Here is a 16,336-nt window from a genome sequence, read left to right on the forward strand (position 1 = left end):
CACACACACACATACACACACACTACACACTACACACACACACTGTACACACACACACACACACTACACACACACACAGCCATATTTGTTTTTCTTTCCACAAGTCTCTTATAAAACCTCAGGAACAATGATGTATTTTAGAGTACTAGGCTCTAACACACACACACACACTATACACACACACACACACACTATACACACACACACACACACACACTATACACACACACACACACACTATACACACACACACACACACACACAATGACCAGTAAGGGCATTCGTTTTCCCACACAGCGCTCTTGAGTTTCACTGGTCAAAGGTAAACAAACCTTACCACCGACACCAATGCTATGGTATTTCAACAGAAACTTCCTGGAACTCTGACCACAGCTAGCTACACATGGGATTCTGGGTAGTGATATAGTGGTAAAACAAATAGGTGGGTAGAAGCTGATCACAGAGCGATTAAAGTAACGCTCCCTGTATTTTCCAAAAAGACGGTGTGTAAACTGGGGGACCCCTGGCTGAGGTCTCTCGTGGTTACCACAGTGACAGGCTAGCTGAGCCCAGTAGAGAGCTGGAGAAAACTATCACATCTAGTTAACTCATGGTCTCCACGTCTAACCCCCGACACACACACACACCCTCCCTGACCTGTCCACTCTCTCCCCGTGGACCGTTTACATTCTGACAGACGGAAGAAGTACAGAATGGAGCAGAACACTGATTCACTAGAGGCTTTATATCTAAATCACCAGGGTTACAACAGAACACTGATTCACTAGAGGCTTTATATCTAAACCACCAGGGTTACAACAGAACACTGATTCACTAGAGGATTTATATCTAAACCACCAGAGTTACAACAGAACACTGATTCACTAGAGGCTTTATATCTAAGCCACCAGGCTTACAACAGAACACTGATTCACTAGAGGCTTTATATCTAAACCACCAGGGTTACAACAGAACACTGATTCACTAGAGGATTTATATCTAAATCACCAGGGTTACAACAGAACACTGATTCACTAGAGGCTTTATATCTAAATCACCAGGGTTACAACAGAACACTGATTCACTAGAGGATTTATATCTAAATCACCAGGGTTACAACAGAACACTGATTCACTAGAGGCTTTATATCTAAATCACCAGGGTTACAACAGAACACTGATTCACTAGAGGATTTATATCTAAATCACCAGGGTTACAACAGAACACTGATTCACTAGAGGATTTATATCTAAATCACCAGGGTTACAACAGAACACTGATTCACTAGAGGATTTATATCTAAATCACCAGGGTTACAACAGAACACTGATTCACTAGAGGATTTATATCTAAACCACCAGGGTTTACAACAGAACACTGATTCACTAGAGGCTTTATATCTAAACCACCAGGGTTACAACAGAACACTGATTCACTAGAGGATTTATATCTAAATCACCAGGGTTACAACAGAACACTGGACCTCAATTTCAGCTCCAATCAAGAATGTTTTGCTTGTCTACAAAATGTAAAAACTTGAAGTTGAGTGTTCCGAACTTAATGTTATTACTTTTTTGTTAGGTTTGTTTCAGTTTATTTTCAAAACCCTAAAATTGGCACATGTTGAAATCCTCAGAGAGAGGGTGTGGGTGTGTGTGTGCGTGCCCAACAGAGAAGTGTGCTCACAAGCGGGAAGGAAAGGGGGAGTAGAGAAGGAAGGAGAGAGGGAGGGGGAGGAAGGAATGTGTGTTCCATTATAGAAGGTTCTGTGGACAGCCGAAGCATTCTGTCTGTCAGGGTGTTTGAGAAGAGCCAGGTGACATCACGGATAACAGGAGAACTATAGCTCTGAGGTGTGTGTCTGTCTGCGCGCGTGTGTGTCTCTCTGTGCACGTGTGGGTGTCTCTGTGCGTGCGTGTCTCTCTCTCTGCAAGTCTGTATGTGTCTGTGTGTGTGTACTCCGTGGGCCAGGTCAGGGGTCGTGGTGTGTAACTATTTAAGATGGTAGAGGACTCGGTGGGTCAAAGGTCACATCAGACCAGTCAGTCACTCCTCTTAAAGTAGGATTAGGCTACATCCCAAAGTGCACCCTAGGTAGTGCACTACTTTTGACCAGGGTCTATAGAGTTTCTGTTTACTTGTATGCATTTCAGCTTTAAGCTGCCAAGTCAAGTACAGCCTACAATGTAACACTTCTACGTCTGTACTGTTGCTCTTTGGGGGTTTAGGCTGGGTGTCTGTACTGCTGTTCTTTGGGGGTTTTAGGCTGGGTGTCTGTACTGCTGTTCTCTGGGGGTTTAGGCTGGGTGTCTGTACTGCTGTTCTCTGGGGGTTTAGGCTGGGTGTCTGTACTGCTGTTCTCTGGGGGTTTAGGCTGGGTGTCTGTACTGCTGTTCTCTGGGGGGTTTTAGGCTGGGTGTCTGTACTGCTGTTCTCTGGGGGGTTTTAGGCTGGGTGTCTGTACTGCTGCTCTCTGGGGGGTTTTAGGCCGGGTGTCTGTACTGCTGTTCTCTGGGGGGGTTTAGGCTGGGTGTCTGTACTGCTGTTCTTGGGGGGTTTAGGCTGGGTGTCTGTACTGCTGCTCTTGGGGGTTTAGGCTGGGTGTCTGTACTGCTGTTCTCTGGGGGTTTAGGCTGGGTGTCTGTACTGCTGTTCTCTGGGGGTTTAGGCTGGGTGTCTGTACTGCTGTTCTCTGGGGGGTTTTAGGCTGGGTGTCTGTACTGCTGTTCTCTGGGGGGTTTTAGGCTGGGTGTCTGTACTGCTGCTCTCTGGGGGGTTTTAGACTGGGTGTCTGTACTGCTGTTCTCTGGGGGGGTTTAGGCTGGGTGTCTGTACTGCTGTTCTTGGGGGGTTTAGGCTGGGTGTCTGTACTGCTGCTCTTGGGGGTTTAGGCTGGGTGTCTGTACTGCTGTTCTTTGGGGGTTTAGGCTGGGTGTCTGTACTGCTGCTCTCTGGGGGTTTAGGCTGGGTGTCTGTACTGCTGTTCTCTGGGGGTTTAGGCTGGGTGTCTGTACTGCTGTTCTTTGGGGGGTTTTAGGCTGGGTGTCTGTACTGCTGTTCTTTGGGGGTTTTAGGCTGGGTGTCTGTACTGCTGTTCTTTGGGGGGTTTTAGGCTGGGTGTCTGTACTGCTGTTCTTTGGGGGTTTAGGCTGGGTGTCTGTACTGCTGCTCTTTGAGGGTTTAGGCTGGGTGTCTGTACTGCTGTTCTTTGAGGGTTTTAGGCTGGGTGTCTGTACTGCTGTTCTTTGGGGGTTTAGGCTGGGTGTCTGTACTGCTGTTCTTTGGGGGGTTTAGGCTGGGTGTCTGTACTGCTGTTCTTTGGGGGGTTTAGGCTGGGTGTCTGTACTGCTGTTCTCTGAGTGTTTAGGCTGGGTGTCTGTACTGCTGTTCTTTGGGGGGGGTTTAGGCTGGGTGTCTGTACTGCTGTTCTTGGGGGTTTTAGGCTGGGTGTCTGTACTGCTGTTCTTTGGGGGTTTAGGCTGGGTGTCTGTACTGCTGTTCTTTGGGGGTTTAGGCTGGGTGTCTGTACTGCTGTTCTCTGGGGGTTTTAGGCTGGGTGTCTGTACTGCTGTTCTCTGGGGGTTTAGGCTGGGTGTCTGTAAAGCAACAGCTGCTGATGTAACAAGGGCTTTATAAAATACCTTTGATAGATGAACTGCTACATGTGGGACTCTGATTACAGCCTTTGAGCAGCTCTAGTCTTCAGCATCTCTGACTTTAGTTCAGGTGTCATAAGACTGTTTATAGTGCGCTATGTGTTTTATAAGGTAGCCTAGTGGTTAGAGCGTTGGACTAGTAACCGGAAGGTTGCGAGATCAAATCCCCGAGCTGACAAGGTAAAAAACTGTTGTTCTGCCCCTGAACAAGGCAGATAACCCACTGTTCCTAGGCCGTCATTGTAAATAAGAATTTGTTCTTAACTGACTTGCCTAGTTAAATAAAGGATAAATAAAAAATGGTGTTATAATTATGTTAAAATGTGATTATAGCCATAATAGATCACAAATAATATATTTATTATACATGTTAAAAACCTCTCTATAGAGTTAGAGATAATAACATGGTGTGTGTGTGTGTGTGTGTGTGTGTGTGTGTGTGTGTGTGTATTCCTGTAGGTGGTACATGTTGGTATTTCTCTAAATGTGTTACATTGCTGAAGCTGTCAGGGGGAGAGGATGTGACAAGTCGGTTACATGGTTGCCGTTCGGACTGTTTTCTCACGGGAAAAGCGCTCCAGAACCAGGGGGCGTTTAGTGTGACTAGCTGTCGGGTCAGAACAGATGGAGAGCACAGGAATCTGCTTCGCTCATTGCTTTCCAGAATATAGACTTCGGGGCCCTCCAGTCTAGTCCTATGCCTATTACTATTAGGCTATTTAGTATACAAATAAATAAAGCAAACGCTTCTTACACGTATGAGCTATATTATCTCAAAACCGTTAATTAAGTTACGCATTGTAAGCAATTACACATTAATTTATTGATCTGTATTACTTTAATATTTCGGTGCAAGTGGTTACTGTTTCTCGCCGCGGGGGCTGTGTGTGTGTGTGTGTGTGTGTGTGTGTGTGTGTGTGTGTGTGTGTGTGTGTGTGTGTGATTGGATATTTACTGCTCTGCAACATGACGCTGTTGTAGGCTATCTTCAGACCTGCGCGTGCTGCCGTACTAATATTTATAAGAGCTATCTGGATATGGCGCCAAGAACATCCGTGCATGTCCGCGTTAAGACACACACACACACACACACACACACACACACACACACACACACACACACACACACACACACAGAGAGAGAGAGACCGAGAAGTTCGTCCGCTCGGGGCGTGGTTTGGAGCGTGTCATTCAAGCGGAGGAGTCAGCTGCGGGCACGAGTCTGGGCGGGGTGACGTGTGCGGAGCTGGAGCCCAGGCAGCAGCAGAAGTTCGTTATTAATGTCAGGACTTCCTCCTGTCTGTTAGTCACTAGCCTACTACTCCCGGAGGCGCCCAACGGTTTTACACGGATATTCCATCCTGTCGAAATGAAACGGAACTTTTACGCTACAAAACAGAACTGTTGATTCTGGTGGACCCGCACCCTTCTTACCAGATACTACGATGTGAATAAATAGGCATTTCCAGGATTTATTGGTGGATTTTTGTGGTTACTGAAACGCGGGACGTGGTCGGGCCATACTGGGGCGGAGGAGCGGTTGGTCAACCATGCTGTGGCCAGGTTTAGCGCACTGGGTAGCGGCTGTGTTTCTCTGTAGGGTCGCCTCGGCGCAGTACACCAGCGATCAGTGCAGCTGGAGAGGAAGGTAGGCTATATGTTTATCATTGTATGTGTGTTAGTCGACAGGTTTTATTAAGCCTTATAGGGTATAAGCCTACAATCCTGTTGCCGAGCAACAATCTCTTTTGGTTAAGGAGTGTTGGGTAAAGACTATGGCAGTGTTGCTATCGAAACAGTATAATAGACGTATACAGGCGGTCCAACAACGGTAGATTTTCTGGAAACCCTCGTTTCCTCCCTGCACTTCCAGATGTTGCGCAATAGTGTCCTCAACAGCGAGACCATAGCATATTTGCAGGTGCAAACAGGTTGGATAAATTAAGTCTAATGCATTTAATATTTTTTTGCAATTAACGAGGGGAAGGGGGGGGGGGGGGTGAACCACTTGTCTGTTGCTCAGTAAGTAGACTTTCAGTTGTAGCTCCAGAAATGACTATATAGAATTCATTAAACCCGTAGAAATAAGAGGGGAGACTGAGGTCAGGGGCTGTTTGGGCATCAACACCCCCAGCCTCAGAGAGAGAGAGAGTGAGAGAGCGAGGTGGAATGAAAGAGAGGTGGAAAGAGAGTGTGACAGAGAGAGAATATAAAGATATATAAAGCAAGGGAGAGAGAGATATGTCACCATGAAAAGCTGTAAGACTCTTTAACTTCCTTATACAATGAGATTGTGTTTATACATGCGTTATGTAGTTCAGGCCTGATGGATTTGCATAGGGAATGTTTTTGCTTCCCCTGTCCTGTAGCCTATAGCTATGTGAGCTCCAATTGGCGGCGCGCCATAATATTCAAAGAAAACACGATAACACATTTTGAGCTGTTCCAGTTAAATATACCAAATCTCCGTGCGCCAAAAGGAGAGCTTGAGTTGGGCGCTTGGACCGTGGAGCCGCCAGAGGGGAAAGGAGAGGGTTGCAGCGCTTATACCTCGTGCCAAGTTCACACCTTTCATATACTCATAAAACGGTGTTCTAAGCTATTGTATATAGCATGGCACCCTCCAGAAAGTGAGTGCGCAGCCACTTCTGTAATTACAGTGAAAAGAACAGGTCCATATGGCCTGCCCTTTGATCCGTCGTTTTAAGACGCTGCGTAATAAAAATAACGACTGTGCGACGCTTTCTTGTTGCTGCGGTGGAGTTTTCTTTTGAAGACATCAACTTCGAACAAGTTTATAATCCGTTACTGATCTTAATGTGCGCGCATCCAAGATAACCGACCGCATCCTCCCTCCCCTGCGCTCCGGGTTTTGGTCACATCGGGTCACAGTTTATCTCGAGAGAGATACTCATACCGTAATCAAGTTGCTCTTTAAACGACCTCTTAACAAACTGATAAGGTATCATGCGTTGGAAGTTTGGAACTATTAAATATGTGTGTGTGTGTGTGTGTGTGTGTGTGTGTGTGTTCATCTTTATGACCAACAACATTGTTTCCTCAAACATCTAAATATAAATATATCACAGCAAGTTTCCTAACCTCTTCTATCACCCTCTACCCTCTCCCCCTCCCATCATCATAACCTCTCCACCTCTCCTCCCACATCACCATAATCTCCCCTCCTCCCCATCACCATAATCTCTCCCATCCTCATCACCATAACCTCTCCCCTCCTCATAACCTCTCCCCGCCTACTCCCTCCTCCCCATCACCATAACCTCCTACTCCCCCCTCCTCATAACCTCTCCCCTCCTCCTCATCACCATAACCTCTCCCCTCCTCCTCCTCCCCATCACCATAACCTCTCCCCTCCTCATCACCATAACCTCCTACTACCTCCTCCCCATCACCATAACCTCCTACTCCCTCCTCCTCATAACCTCTCCCCTCTGCCTTCTCCTCATCACCATAACCTCTCCCCTCCCCATCACCATAACCTCTCCCCTTCTCATCACCATAACCTCTCTCCTCCTCCCCTTTACCCTCTCTCCTCCTTCCGCAATACCTTAACTTCTTCTCTACCCTACTCTCTCCCTCTCTCATCCTCCCTCTCTCCCTCTCTCCCTCTCTCTCTCCCTCTCTCCCTCTCTCCCTCTCTCTCTCCCTCTCTCCCTCTCTCCTCTCCCAGTGGTCTGACCCACGAGTCTCACTCCCGTGATGTGGAGCAGGTATACCTGCGTTGCTCCCAGGGCAGTCTAGAGTGGCTCTATCCTACTGGGGCCCTCATCGTCAACCTGCGGCCCAACACGGAGCCCACGTCTGGGGCTTCCCCCGGCCTGCACGCCTGCATCAAGCCCCAGACAGACTCCCGCGGATCACACCTCTACCTGGAGAGAGTTGGACAGCTCCGCCTGCTGATGTCCGAGACAGAACAGGTAGATGGTCGGTCAGTCAGTCAATCAGTCGGTCGGTCAATCGATCAGTCAGTCGGACGGTCAGTGAGTCATCAGTCTAGTCAGTCAATCAGTCGGTCAGTCACATTTATTCATAAATCCCTTTTTTACATCAGAAGTTGTGACAGATATTTTACAGTAACCTGGCTTAGAACATCACAGAACATGTTACATAGGCAAAACATGCTTACGTTTAACCACTGTAAATATAACTGTTGCTATATTCATAAATTACTTATGTGAATATGATTACCTCAGTGTCATTACACCAGTACATTACACTAGTACATTACACCAGTACATTACACCAGCACATTACACCAGCACATTACACCAGCACATTACACCAGCACATTACACCAGTACATTACACCAGTACATTACACCAGTACATTACACTAGTACATTGCACCAGCACATTACACCAGTACATTACACCAGTACATTACACCAGTACATTATACCAGCACATTACACCAGTACATTACACTAGTACATTACACCAGTACATTGCACTTGTACATTACACCAGCACATTACACCAGTACATTACACCAGTACAGTACACCAGTACAGTACACCAGTACAGTACACTAGTACATTACACTAGTACATTACACTAGTACATTACACTAGTACATTACATTAGTACATTACACCAGTACATTACACCAGTACATTACACCAGTACATTACACTAGTACATTACACCAGTACATTACACCAGTACATTACACCAGTACATTACACCAGTACATTACACCAGTACATTACACTAGTACATTACACCAGTACATTACACCAGTACATTACACTAGTACATTACAGCAGTACATTACACTAGTACATTACACCAGCACATTACACCAGCACATTACACCAGCACATTACACCAGCACATTACACCAGCACATTACACTAGTACATTACACCAGTACATTACTTCAGTGTAATTACACCAGTACATTACACCAGTACATGTATATATTTAATCATGTTTGATATATTTCCAGGCGCACGGCAGGGTGCAGTGTTTCTCCCTGACAGAGGGGGCGCTGTTCATAGAGGCAGTGGGCCAGCAGGACATCAGCAGGAGGATCACAGCGTTTCAGTATGAACTGGTGGCCAGCCACGGACCTGGAGCTCACCTCTACCCACACCTCAACACTGGCACTGGTAAGAGACCAACACACACACACACGAACACGAACACTGGCACTGGTAAGAGACTAACACACACATTCCATGGTAGAACCCAGGCGATAGAACCCGTTCCCCAGATCAAGGGCTGTTCAAAGTAACATGACAGGTGGACAGAGTCAGTGACAGAGTCCAGAGAGAGGAGGAAGAATGAACCACTGGTTCAACTGACCCCTAGACACATTAAATAGACCTTGTGTTAGCTGAAGAATGAACCACTGGTTCAACTGACCCCTAGACACATTAAATAGACCTTGTGTTAGCTGAAGAAGGGGAGGAGGAGGTAGAAATGGGGGGGGGGGGGGGGGGGGGCAGGAGATGACAGGAGTTAAACAGGGTGACTGTCTGTCTAGCCTAATAAAGCAGTCTAGCCCAGACCCACACACCCACAGCCCTGCTGTCACTCAAGAGACAGACAGACCAGACCAGAGACCCCCCCTCTCCTCTCTCCCGTCTCCCTCCCTCCTCTCTCTCTCTTGTCTCCCTCTCTGACATATAAAAACAAGCAGGCTAATCAACAGGTCACACTGGGGTCAAGCCCAGGGGTCAGCCAATCATCATCCAGCTGTCAGTCAGCGGTGTCTGCTGCAAGTCAGGGAGAGGATATGATTGGTCAGATGGAGAATGGAGGGAGGGAGAGCGGGAGAGAGAGAGAGAGGTTTGTATCTGTCTAGTACAGGTATGGAGAGAGAGAGAGAGAGGTTTGTATCTGTCTAGTACAGGTATGTGTGTGCCATAAAACCAGACAGACAAAGAGAAAGACTGTGTGTGTTTAATAGTTGTTTTACTGGCAGACAGGGTCAAAGGTTACCACCCTGACTACCCTCTCTCCCACCTGTTGTTTCACTCTCTCACACACACACACACACACACACACACACACACACACACACACACACACACACACACACACACACACACACACACACACACACACACACACACACACACACGTGAAAATCCATCATCTTCTACCCTCCCCCATAGATATCCATCTCATCCCACCCTCTCTCCCTCCTCATTCCTCCCGCCTCACCCCTCCCTCTCTCCCTCCTCACCCCTTCCTCTATCCCTCCTTATCACTCCCTCTTTCCACCTCATCCCTTACCCTTCCCTCTCTCCTTCCCTCTCTTCTTACTCATGCCTCCCTCTCTCCACCTCATCTCTCACCACTCCCTCCTCACCCCCCCCTCTCTCCCTCCTTATCACTCCCTCTCTCCACCTCATCCCTCACCCCTCCCTCTCTCCATCCTCATCCCTCCCTCTCTCCCTCCTCACCACTCCCTCTCTTCCTCCTCATTCCTCTCTCTCTCTCCTCATTCCTCCCTCTCCCTCCTCATCCCTCCCTCTCTCCTTCCCTCTCTTCCTCCTCATGCCTCCCTCCTCACCCCTCTCTCTCTCTTCCTCCCTCCATCTCTCTATCCCTCCCTTTCTCCACCTCATCCCTCACCCCTCCCTCTCTCCCTCTTCATTCCTCCCTCTCTCCCTCCTCCTTCCTCCCCCTCTCTCTCTCCTCATCCCGCCCTCTCTCCTTCCCTCTCTCCACCTCATCCCTCCCTCCCTCCCTCCACCTCATCCCTCCCTCCCTCCACCTCATCCCTCCCTCCCTCTCTCCCCCCTCATCCTTTCCTTTCTCCCTCCTCATTCCTCCCCCTCTCCCTCCTCATTTCTCCCCCTCTCCCTCCTCATCCCTCCCTCTCTCCTTCCTCATCCCTTTGTCTCTCCCTCCTCACCCCTCCCTGATCTCCCTCCTCATCCCTCATCCCTCATTCCTCCCTCTCATTCCTTCCTCTCTCCCTCCTCAAGAGTGTGCAAAGCTGTCATCAAGGTTATTTGAAGAATCTCAAATTTAACATATATTTTAATTTCTTTAACACTTCTTTGGTTACTACATGATTCCATATGTGTTATTTCATAGTTTTGATGTCTTCACTATTATTCTACAATGTAGAAAATAGTAAAAATCAAGAAAAACCCTTGAATGAGTAGGTGTTCTAAAACATTTGACCGGTAGTGTACACTGTATGGTGGTGTGTGGTGGTGTGCGGTGGTGTGTGGTGGTGTATGGTGGTGTGCGGTGTTGTATGGTGGTGTATATGTCATGTGTCTCTTGTCTCTCGCTCAGCCTCCTGTACACCCTGCACAGATGACCAGATCCTTATGGCGGTATGCACCAGTGATTTTGGTAAGCACACAGACAGGTACGCACAACACCACAACACACACACCCACAGAACAAACCTTCCTCTGTGTCCACATCACTGAGGAATTAACATGGTACACACACACACACACACACACACACACACACACACACACACACACACACACACACACACACACACACACACCACGCCTTCCCCCTCAGGAGGCATGGGCCCTCAGATCCTCTAACAGTTCTACAGCTGCACCATTGAGAGAATATTGACTGGCTGCGTCTCCGCTTGGTATGGCAACTGCTTGGTATGGCAACTGCTTGGTATGGCAACCGCTTGGTATGGCAACTGCTTGGTATGGCAACTGCTTGGTATGGCAACTGCTTGGTATGGCAACTGCTTGGTATGACAACTGCTTGGTATGGCAACTGCTTGGTATGGCAACCGCTTGGTATGGCAACCGCTTGGTATGGCAACTGCTTGGTATGGCAACTGCTTGGTATGGCAACTGCTTGGTATGGCAACTGCTTGGTATGGCAACTGCTTGGTATGGCAACTGCTTGGTATGGCAACTGCTTGGTATGACAACTGCTTGGTATGGCAACCGCTTGGTATGGCAACCGCTTGGTATGGCAACCGCTTGGTATGGCAACTGCTTGGTATGGCAACTGCTTGGTATGGCAACTGCTTGGTATGGCAACTGCTTGGTATGGCAACTGCTTGGTATGGCAACTGCTTGGTATGGCAACTGCTTGGTATGGCAACTGCTTGGTATGGCAACCGCTTGGTATGGCAACCGCTTGGCATGGCAACCGCTTGGCATGGCAACCGCTTGGTATGGCAACCGCTTGGTATGGCAACCGCTTGGTATGACAACCGCTTGGTATGACAACCGCTTGGTATGGCAACTGCTTGGTATGACAACTGCTTGGTATGACAACTGCTTGGTATGGCAACTGCTTGGTATGACAACTGCTTGGTATGGCAACTGCTTGGCATGGCAACTGCTTGGCATGGCAACTGCTTGGCATGGCAACTGCTTGGCATGGCAACTGCTTGGTATGACAACTGCTTGGTATGGCAACTGCTTGGTATGGCAACTGCTTGGCATCCGGCCGCAAGGCGCTCCAGAGGGTAGTGCGTATGGTGCAGTACATCACTGGGGCCGAATTCACTGCCATCCAGGACCTCTATACCAGGCGGTGTCAGAGGAAGGCCCTAAAAATGGTCAAAGACTCCAGGCATCCAAGTCATAGACTGTTCTCTCTGCTACGGCACGGCAAGCGGTACCGATGCATCAATTCTGGAACCAACAGGACTTTGCTTCTACCCCCAAGACATAAGACTGAACAAGACCGCTAAATAGTTAACCAATAACTATCTGCACTATCCGCATTGAAACCCATTACACCAACTCTTTAGACTCATCATATACACTGCTGCTACTGTTTATTACATATCCTGTTGCCTAGTCACTTTATCTCTACCTATATGTACATATCTACCTCCATTACCTCGTACCCCTGCACATCGACTCAGTACTGGTACCACGTCTATATCTATATATATCAAATGTTATTTGATTTGATTTAGAACACAGCCACAAACAGCACCAGCTGTAAAGGACATGAACAACCCTTCTCCTCCCTCTCCTCCCCATATCTCTCTCCTCCCTCTCCTCCCCATATCTCTCTCCTCCCTCTTTCTCTCCAGCGGGTCGCGGCAGTATCAGTGGCGTTGACACACCCTCGTCATCAGTCCACTCCTCCGTTGCCGTGACGCTAAGCCGCTTGTTCCATCAGAAGAGCGGAGTGTTCTCTTTGGACGGAGCCAGAGGAAAGGGGTGGTCCGGACGTCTGAACACGTCCCTGCGGTGCCGGCTGCAGCCGAGGGAGGAGGGGGAGTTCCTGTTCACGGGGGCAGTCCGGTTCGGAGAGGCGTGGCTTGGCTGCTCCCTGCACTACCGCCACTTTCTGAAGCTCTACCGGACCGCCCTGGAGACAGGAAGTAACCCCTGTCACATGGACACAGACTGAGGCCCGCCCCCTCCGCCCAGGAGACAACCAATCAGGGAACAGGATTGGGAAACAAACTCAGCGAATCAAGGACATAGAGAGAGGGGGCTGGGTCGCTGACTGGACTGATAGGGCCCTGATCCAATCAGAGGAGGGAGGTCGTAAAGGGGCGGAATCGTTGATATGACTGAGATGTGATTGGACGTGGTCCCAAGCCCTGCTAACCGATTGTCTGAAGCGCTTACAGTTGCCTAGCAGCAAGGATAGATGGCCTGTGTCTGAACAGTTCTAAAGCCATCTGTCGTCATAGAATGTCTTAAGACCCTGGTGTGTGTATATGTGTGTGTGTGTGTGTGTGTGTGTGTGTTTGCATGTGTCTGTGTGTTTGTGCGCATGTGTTGGAAATAGATGTAAATATGATCATTGTTGTAATGAAAGTTTGCTTTGTGAAAAGCTTTATGTACAGTGTAGAGTTGTCTTCTGACTGAAGTGTGTAGTGGGATCCTGCACAGTGTGTGTGTCTTAGTGTGTGTCTTTGCGTGTTTGTGTGTGTCTTAGCGTGTTTGTGTGTGCGCACTAGAATGTGCGCGCTAGTGAGTGTGTGAACGTGTGTGTGCGCTAGCGTGTGTGGTTCTGCACTAGCTTGTGTGAAGGTGTGTGAGTGACTGTGTGTGTGAAGGTGTATGTGTGACCATGTGTGTGTGAAGGTGTATGTGTGACCATGTGTGTGTGTGTGAAGGTGTATGTGTGACCATGTGTGTGTGTGACCATGTGTGTGTGAATGTGTGTGTGACCATGAGTGTGTGAATGTGTGTCTGAAGGTGTATGTGTGACCATGTGTGTGTGAAGGTGTATGTGTGACCGTGTTAAAGTACAATAGCACTCTGGCTCTCTGTTCTAGGGAATAAACTATCTTCCTGGAACAAGTCTTTATTTTACTGTGTCGAGATGTGTCTGAGTCACATTGGATTTCTCTACAGTGTGTATAAGGTACTGTTTTGAAGTATCCTCGTGTGTGTGTGTGAGTGAGTGTGTGTGTGTGTGTGTATATATTATCACAGTAAAGGGAGAGTGTGTGTATATATTATCACAGTAAAGGGGGAGTGTGTGTATATATTATCACAGTAAAGGGAGAGAGAATGTATATATTATCACAGTAAAGGGGGAGAGAATGTATATATTATCACAGTAAAGGGGGAGAGAGTGTATATATTATCACAGTAAAGGGGGAGAGGGTGTATATATTATCACAGTAAAGGGGGAGAGGGTGTATATATTATCACAGTAAAGGGGGAGAGGGTGTATATATTATCACAGTAAAGGGGGAGAGGGTGTATATATTATCACAGTAAAGGGGGAGAGGGTGTATATATTATCACAGTAAAGGGAGAGAGAGTGTATATATTATCACAGTAAAGGGAGAGAGTGTGTATATATATTATCACAGTAAAGGGGGCAGACTTTTATGATCCTTTTTATTTATTTTCCGACTCCTTCGGCCAAGACCACTTCAACAACCACACTGGTGCGAGTGTGTCTGTGCGTGCATGTCTGTTGCAGATTAATTCTTTGTTCAATGTTCACGTATGTCCAATGGAAATGTGCATTTGGTCTATCCCCTCTGAAAGACACACACACACACAGGTTGGACTGAGTGGTGGAGGAGGAGAAGGATGGAGGGTTGAAAAGGAAAGATGGAGGGGTGCCCTCAGTGTCAGTGGGGGGTGTCACATTTCCCCTCTTTCCTCAGGAAGAACTGCAATGTTTGGAATGTCCCCCTCTCTCTCTCACACATACACACACACACACTCTCAGCTGGGTTGTGAGTGTACACTCACTCGAGTTCGTAAAATGTCTACCCTGCTACAGCTGCCCCCGTCAGGTCTACCCTGTTAGAGCTGCCCCCGTCAGGTCTACCCTGCTAGAGCTGCCCCCGTCAGGTCTACCCTGTTAGAGCTGCCCCGGTCATGTCTACCCTGCGAGAGCTGCTCCCGTCAGGTCTACCCTGCTCCTGCTACAGCTGCCCCCGTCAGGTCTACCCTGTTAGAGCTGCCCCGGGTCAGGTCTACCCTGCTACAGCTGCCCCCGTCAGGTCTACCCTGTTAGAGCTGCCCCCGTCAGAACTACCCTGCTAGAGCTGCCCCCGTCAGGTCTACCCTGCGAGAGCTGCCCCCGTCAGGTCTATCCTGCTACAGCTGCCCCCGGTCAGGTCTACCCTGCTAGAGCTGCCCCCGTCAGGTCTACCCTGCTAGAGCTGCCCCTGTCAGATCTACCCTGCTAGAGCTGCCCCCGTCAGGTCTACCCTGCTAGAGCTAACCCCGTCAGGTCTACCCTGTTAGAGCTGCCCCGGTCAGGTGTACCCTGCGAGAGCTGCCCCCGTCAGGTCTACCCTGCTCCTGCTACAGCTGCCCCCGTCAGGTCTACCCTGTTAGAGCTGCCCCCGGTCAGGTCTACCCTGCTAGAGCTGCCCCCGGTCAGGTCTACCCTGCTAGAGCTGCCCCCGGTCAGGTCTACCCTGTTAGAGCTGCCCCCATCAGGTCTACCCTGCTGGAGCTGCCCCCATCAGGTCTACCCTGTTATAGCTGCCCCGGTCAGGTCTACCCTGCGAGAGCTGCCCCCGTCAGGTCTACCCTGCTCCTGCTAAAGCTGCCCCCATCAGGTCTACCCTGTTAGAGCTGCCCCCGTCAGGTCTACCCTGCTAGAGATGCCCCCGTCAGGTCTACCCTGTTAGAGCTGCCCCCGTCAGGTTTACCCTGTTAGAGCTGCCCCCGTCAGGTCTAACCTGTTAGAGCTGCCCCCGTCAGGTCTACCCTGCTAGAGCTGCCCACGCCAGGTCTACCCTGCTAGAGCTGCTCCCGTCAGGTCTTCCCTGTTAGAGCTACCCCCGTCAGGTCTACCCTGCTAGAGCTGCCCCTGTCAGGTCTAACCTGTTAGAGCTGCCCCCGTCAGGTCTACCCTTCTACAGCTGCCCCTGTCAGATCTACCCTGCTAGAGCTGCTCCCGTCAGGTCTTCCTTGCTAGAGCTGCCCCCGTCAGGTCTACGCTGCTAGAGCTGCCCCCGTCAGGTCTAACCTGCTAGAGCTACCCCCGTCAGGTCTACCCTGCTAGAGCTGCCCCCGCCAGGTCTACCCTGCTAGAGCTGCTCCCGTCAGGTCTTCCCTGCTAGAGCTTCCCCCGTCAGGTCTACCCTGCTAGAGCTGCCCCTGTCAGGTCTACCCTTCTACAGCTGCCCCTGTCAGATCTACCCTGCTAGAGCTGCCCCCGCCAGGTCTACCCTGCTAGAGCTGCCCCCGCCAGGTCTACCCTGCTAGAGCTGCCCCCGGTCAGGTCTACCCTGCTAGAGCTGCCCCCGG

At 49.3% G+C, this 16,336-nt stretch overlaps 1 protein-coding gene across 1 annotated transcript; it reads left to right on the plus strand.

Moving 5' to 3' along the window:
* The first annotated feature begins 48 nt into the window (after positions 1-48).
* On the plus strand, positions 49-13,911 carry LOC129839031 (meteorin-like protein). Its single transcript, XM_055906292.1, has 5 exons — positions 49-5,304; positions 7,348-7,594; positions 8,626-8,788; positions 10,938-10,997; positions 12,682-13,911. The coding sequence occupies exons 1-5, from the start codon at positions 5,207-5,209 to the stop codon at positions 13,002-13,004; spliced, it is 891 nt and encodes a 296-aa protein (XP_055762267.1). The 5' UTR covers positions 49-5,206; the 3' UTR covers positions 13,005-13,911.
* The last annotated feature ends 2,425 nt before the right edge of the window (positions 13,912-16,336 follow it).

Source organism: Salvelinus fontinalis, chromosome 40 (assembly GCF_029448725.1).
Source record: "Salvelinus fontinalis isolate EN_2023a chromosome 40, ASM2944872v1, whole genome shotgun sequence".
NCBI classification, from domain to species: Eukaryota; Metazoa; Chordata; class Actinopteri; order Salmoniformes; family Salmonidae; genus Salvelinus; species Salvelinus fontinalis.

Coding starts and splice junctions, on each gene's coding strand:
- LOC129839031 (XM_055906292.1), top strand. CDS start 5,207: ATGCTGTGGCCAGGTTTAGCGCACTGGGTAGCGGCTGTGTTTCTCTGT. Junction 7,595..8,625: donor TGATGTCCGAGACAGAACAG/GTAGATGGTCGG, acceptor ATATATTTCCAG/GCGCACGGCAGGGTGCAGTG. Junction 8,789..10,937: donor ACACCTCAACACTGGCACTG/GTAAGAGACCAA, acceptor TCTCTCGCTCAG/CCTCCTGTACACCCTGCACA.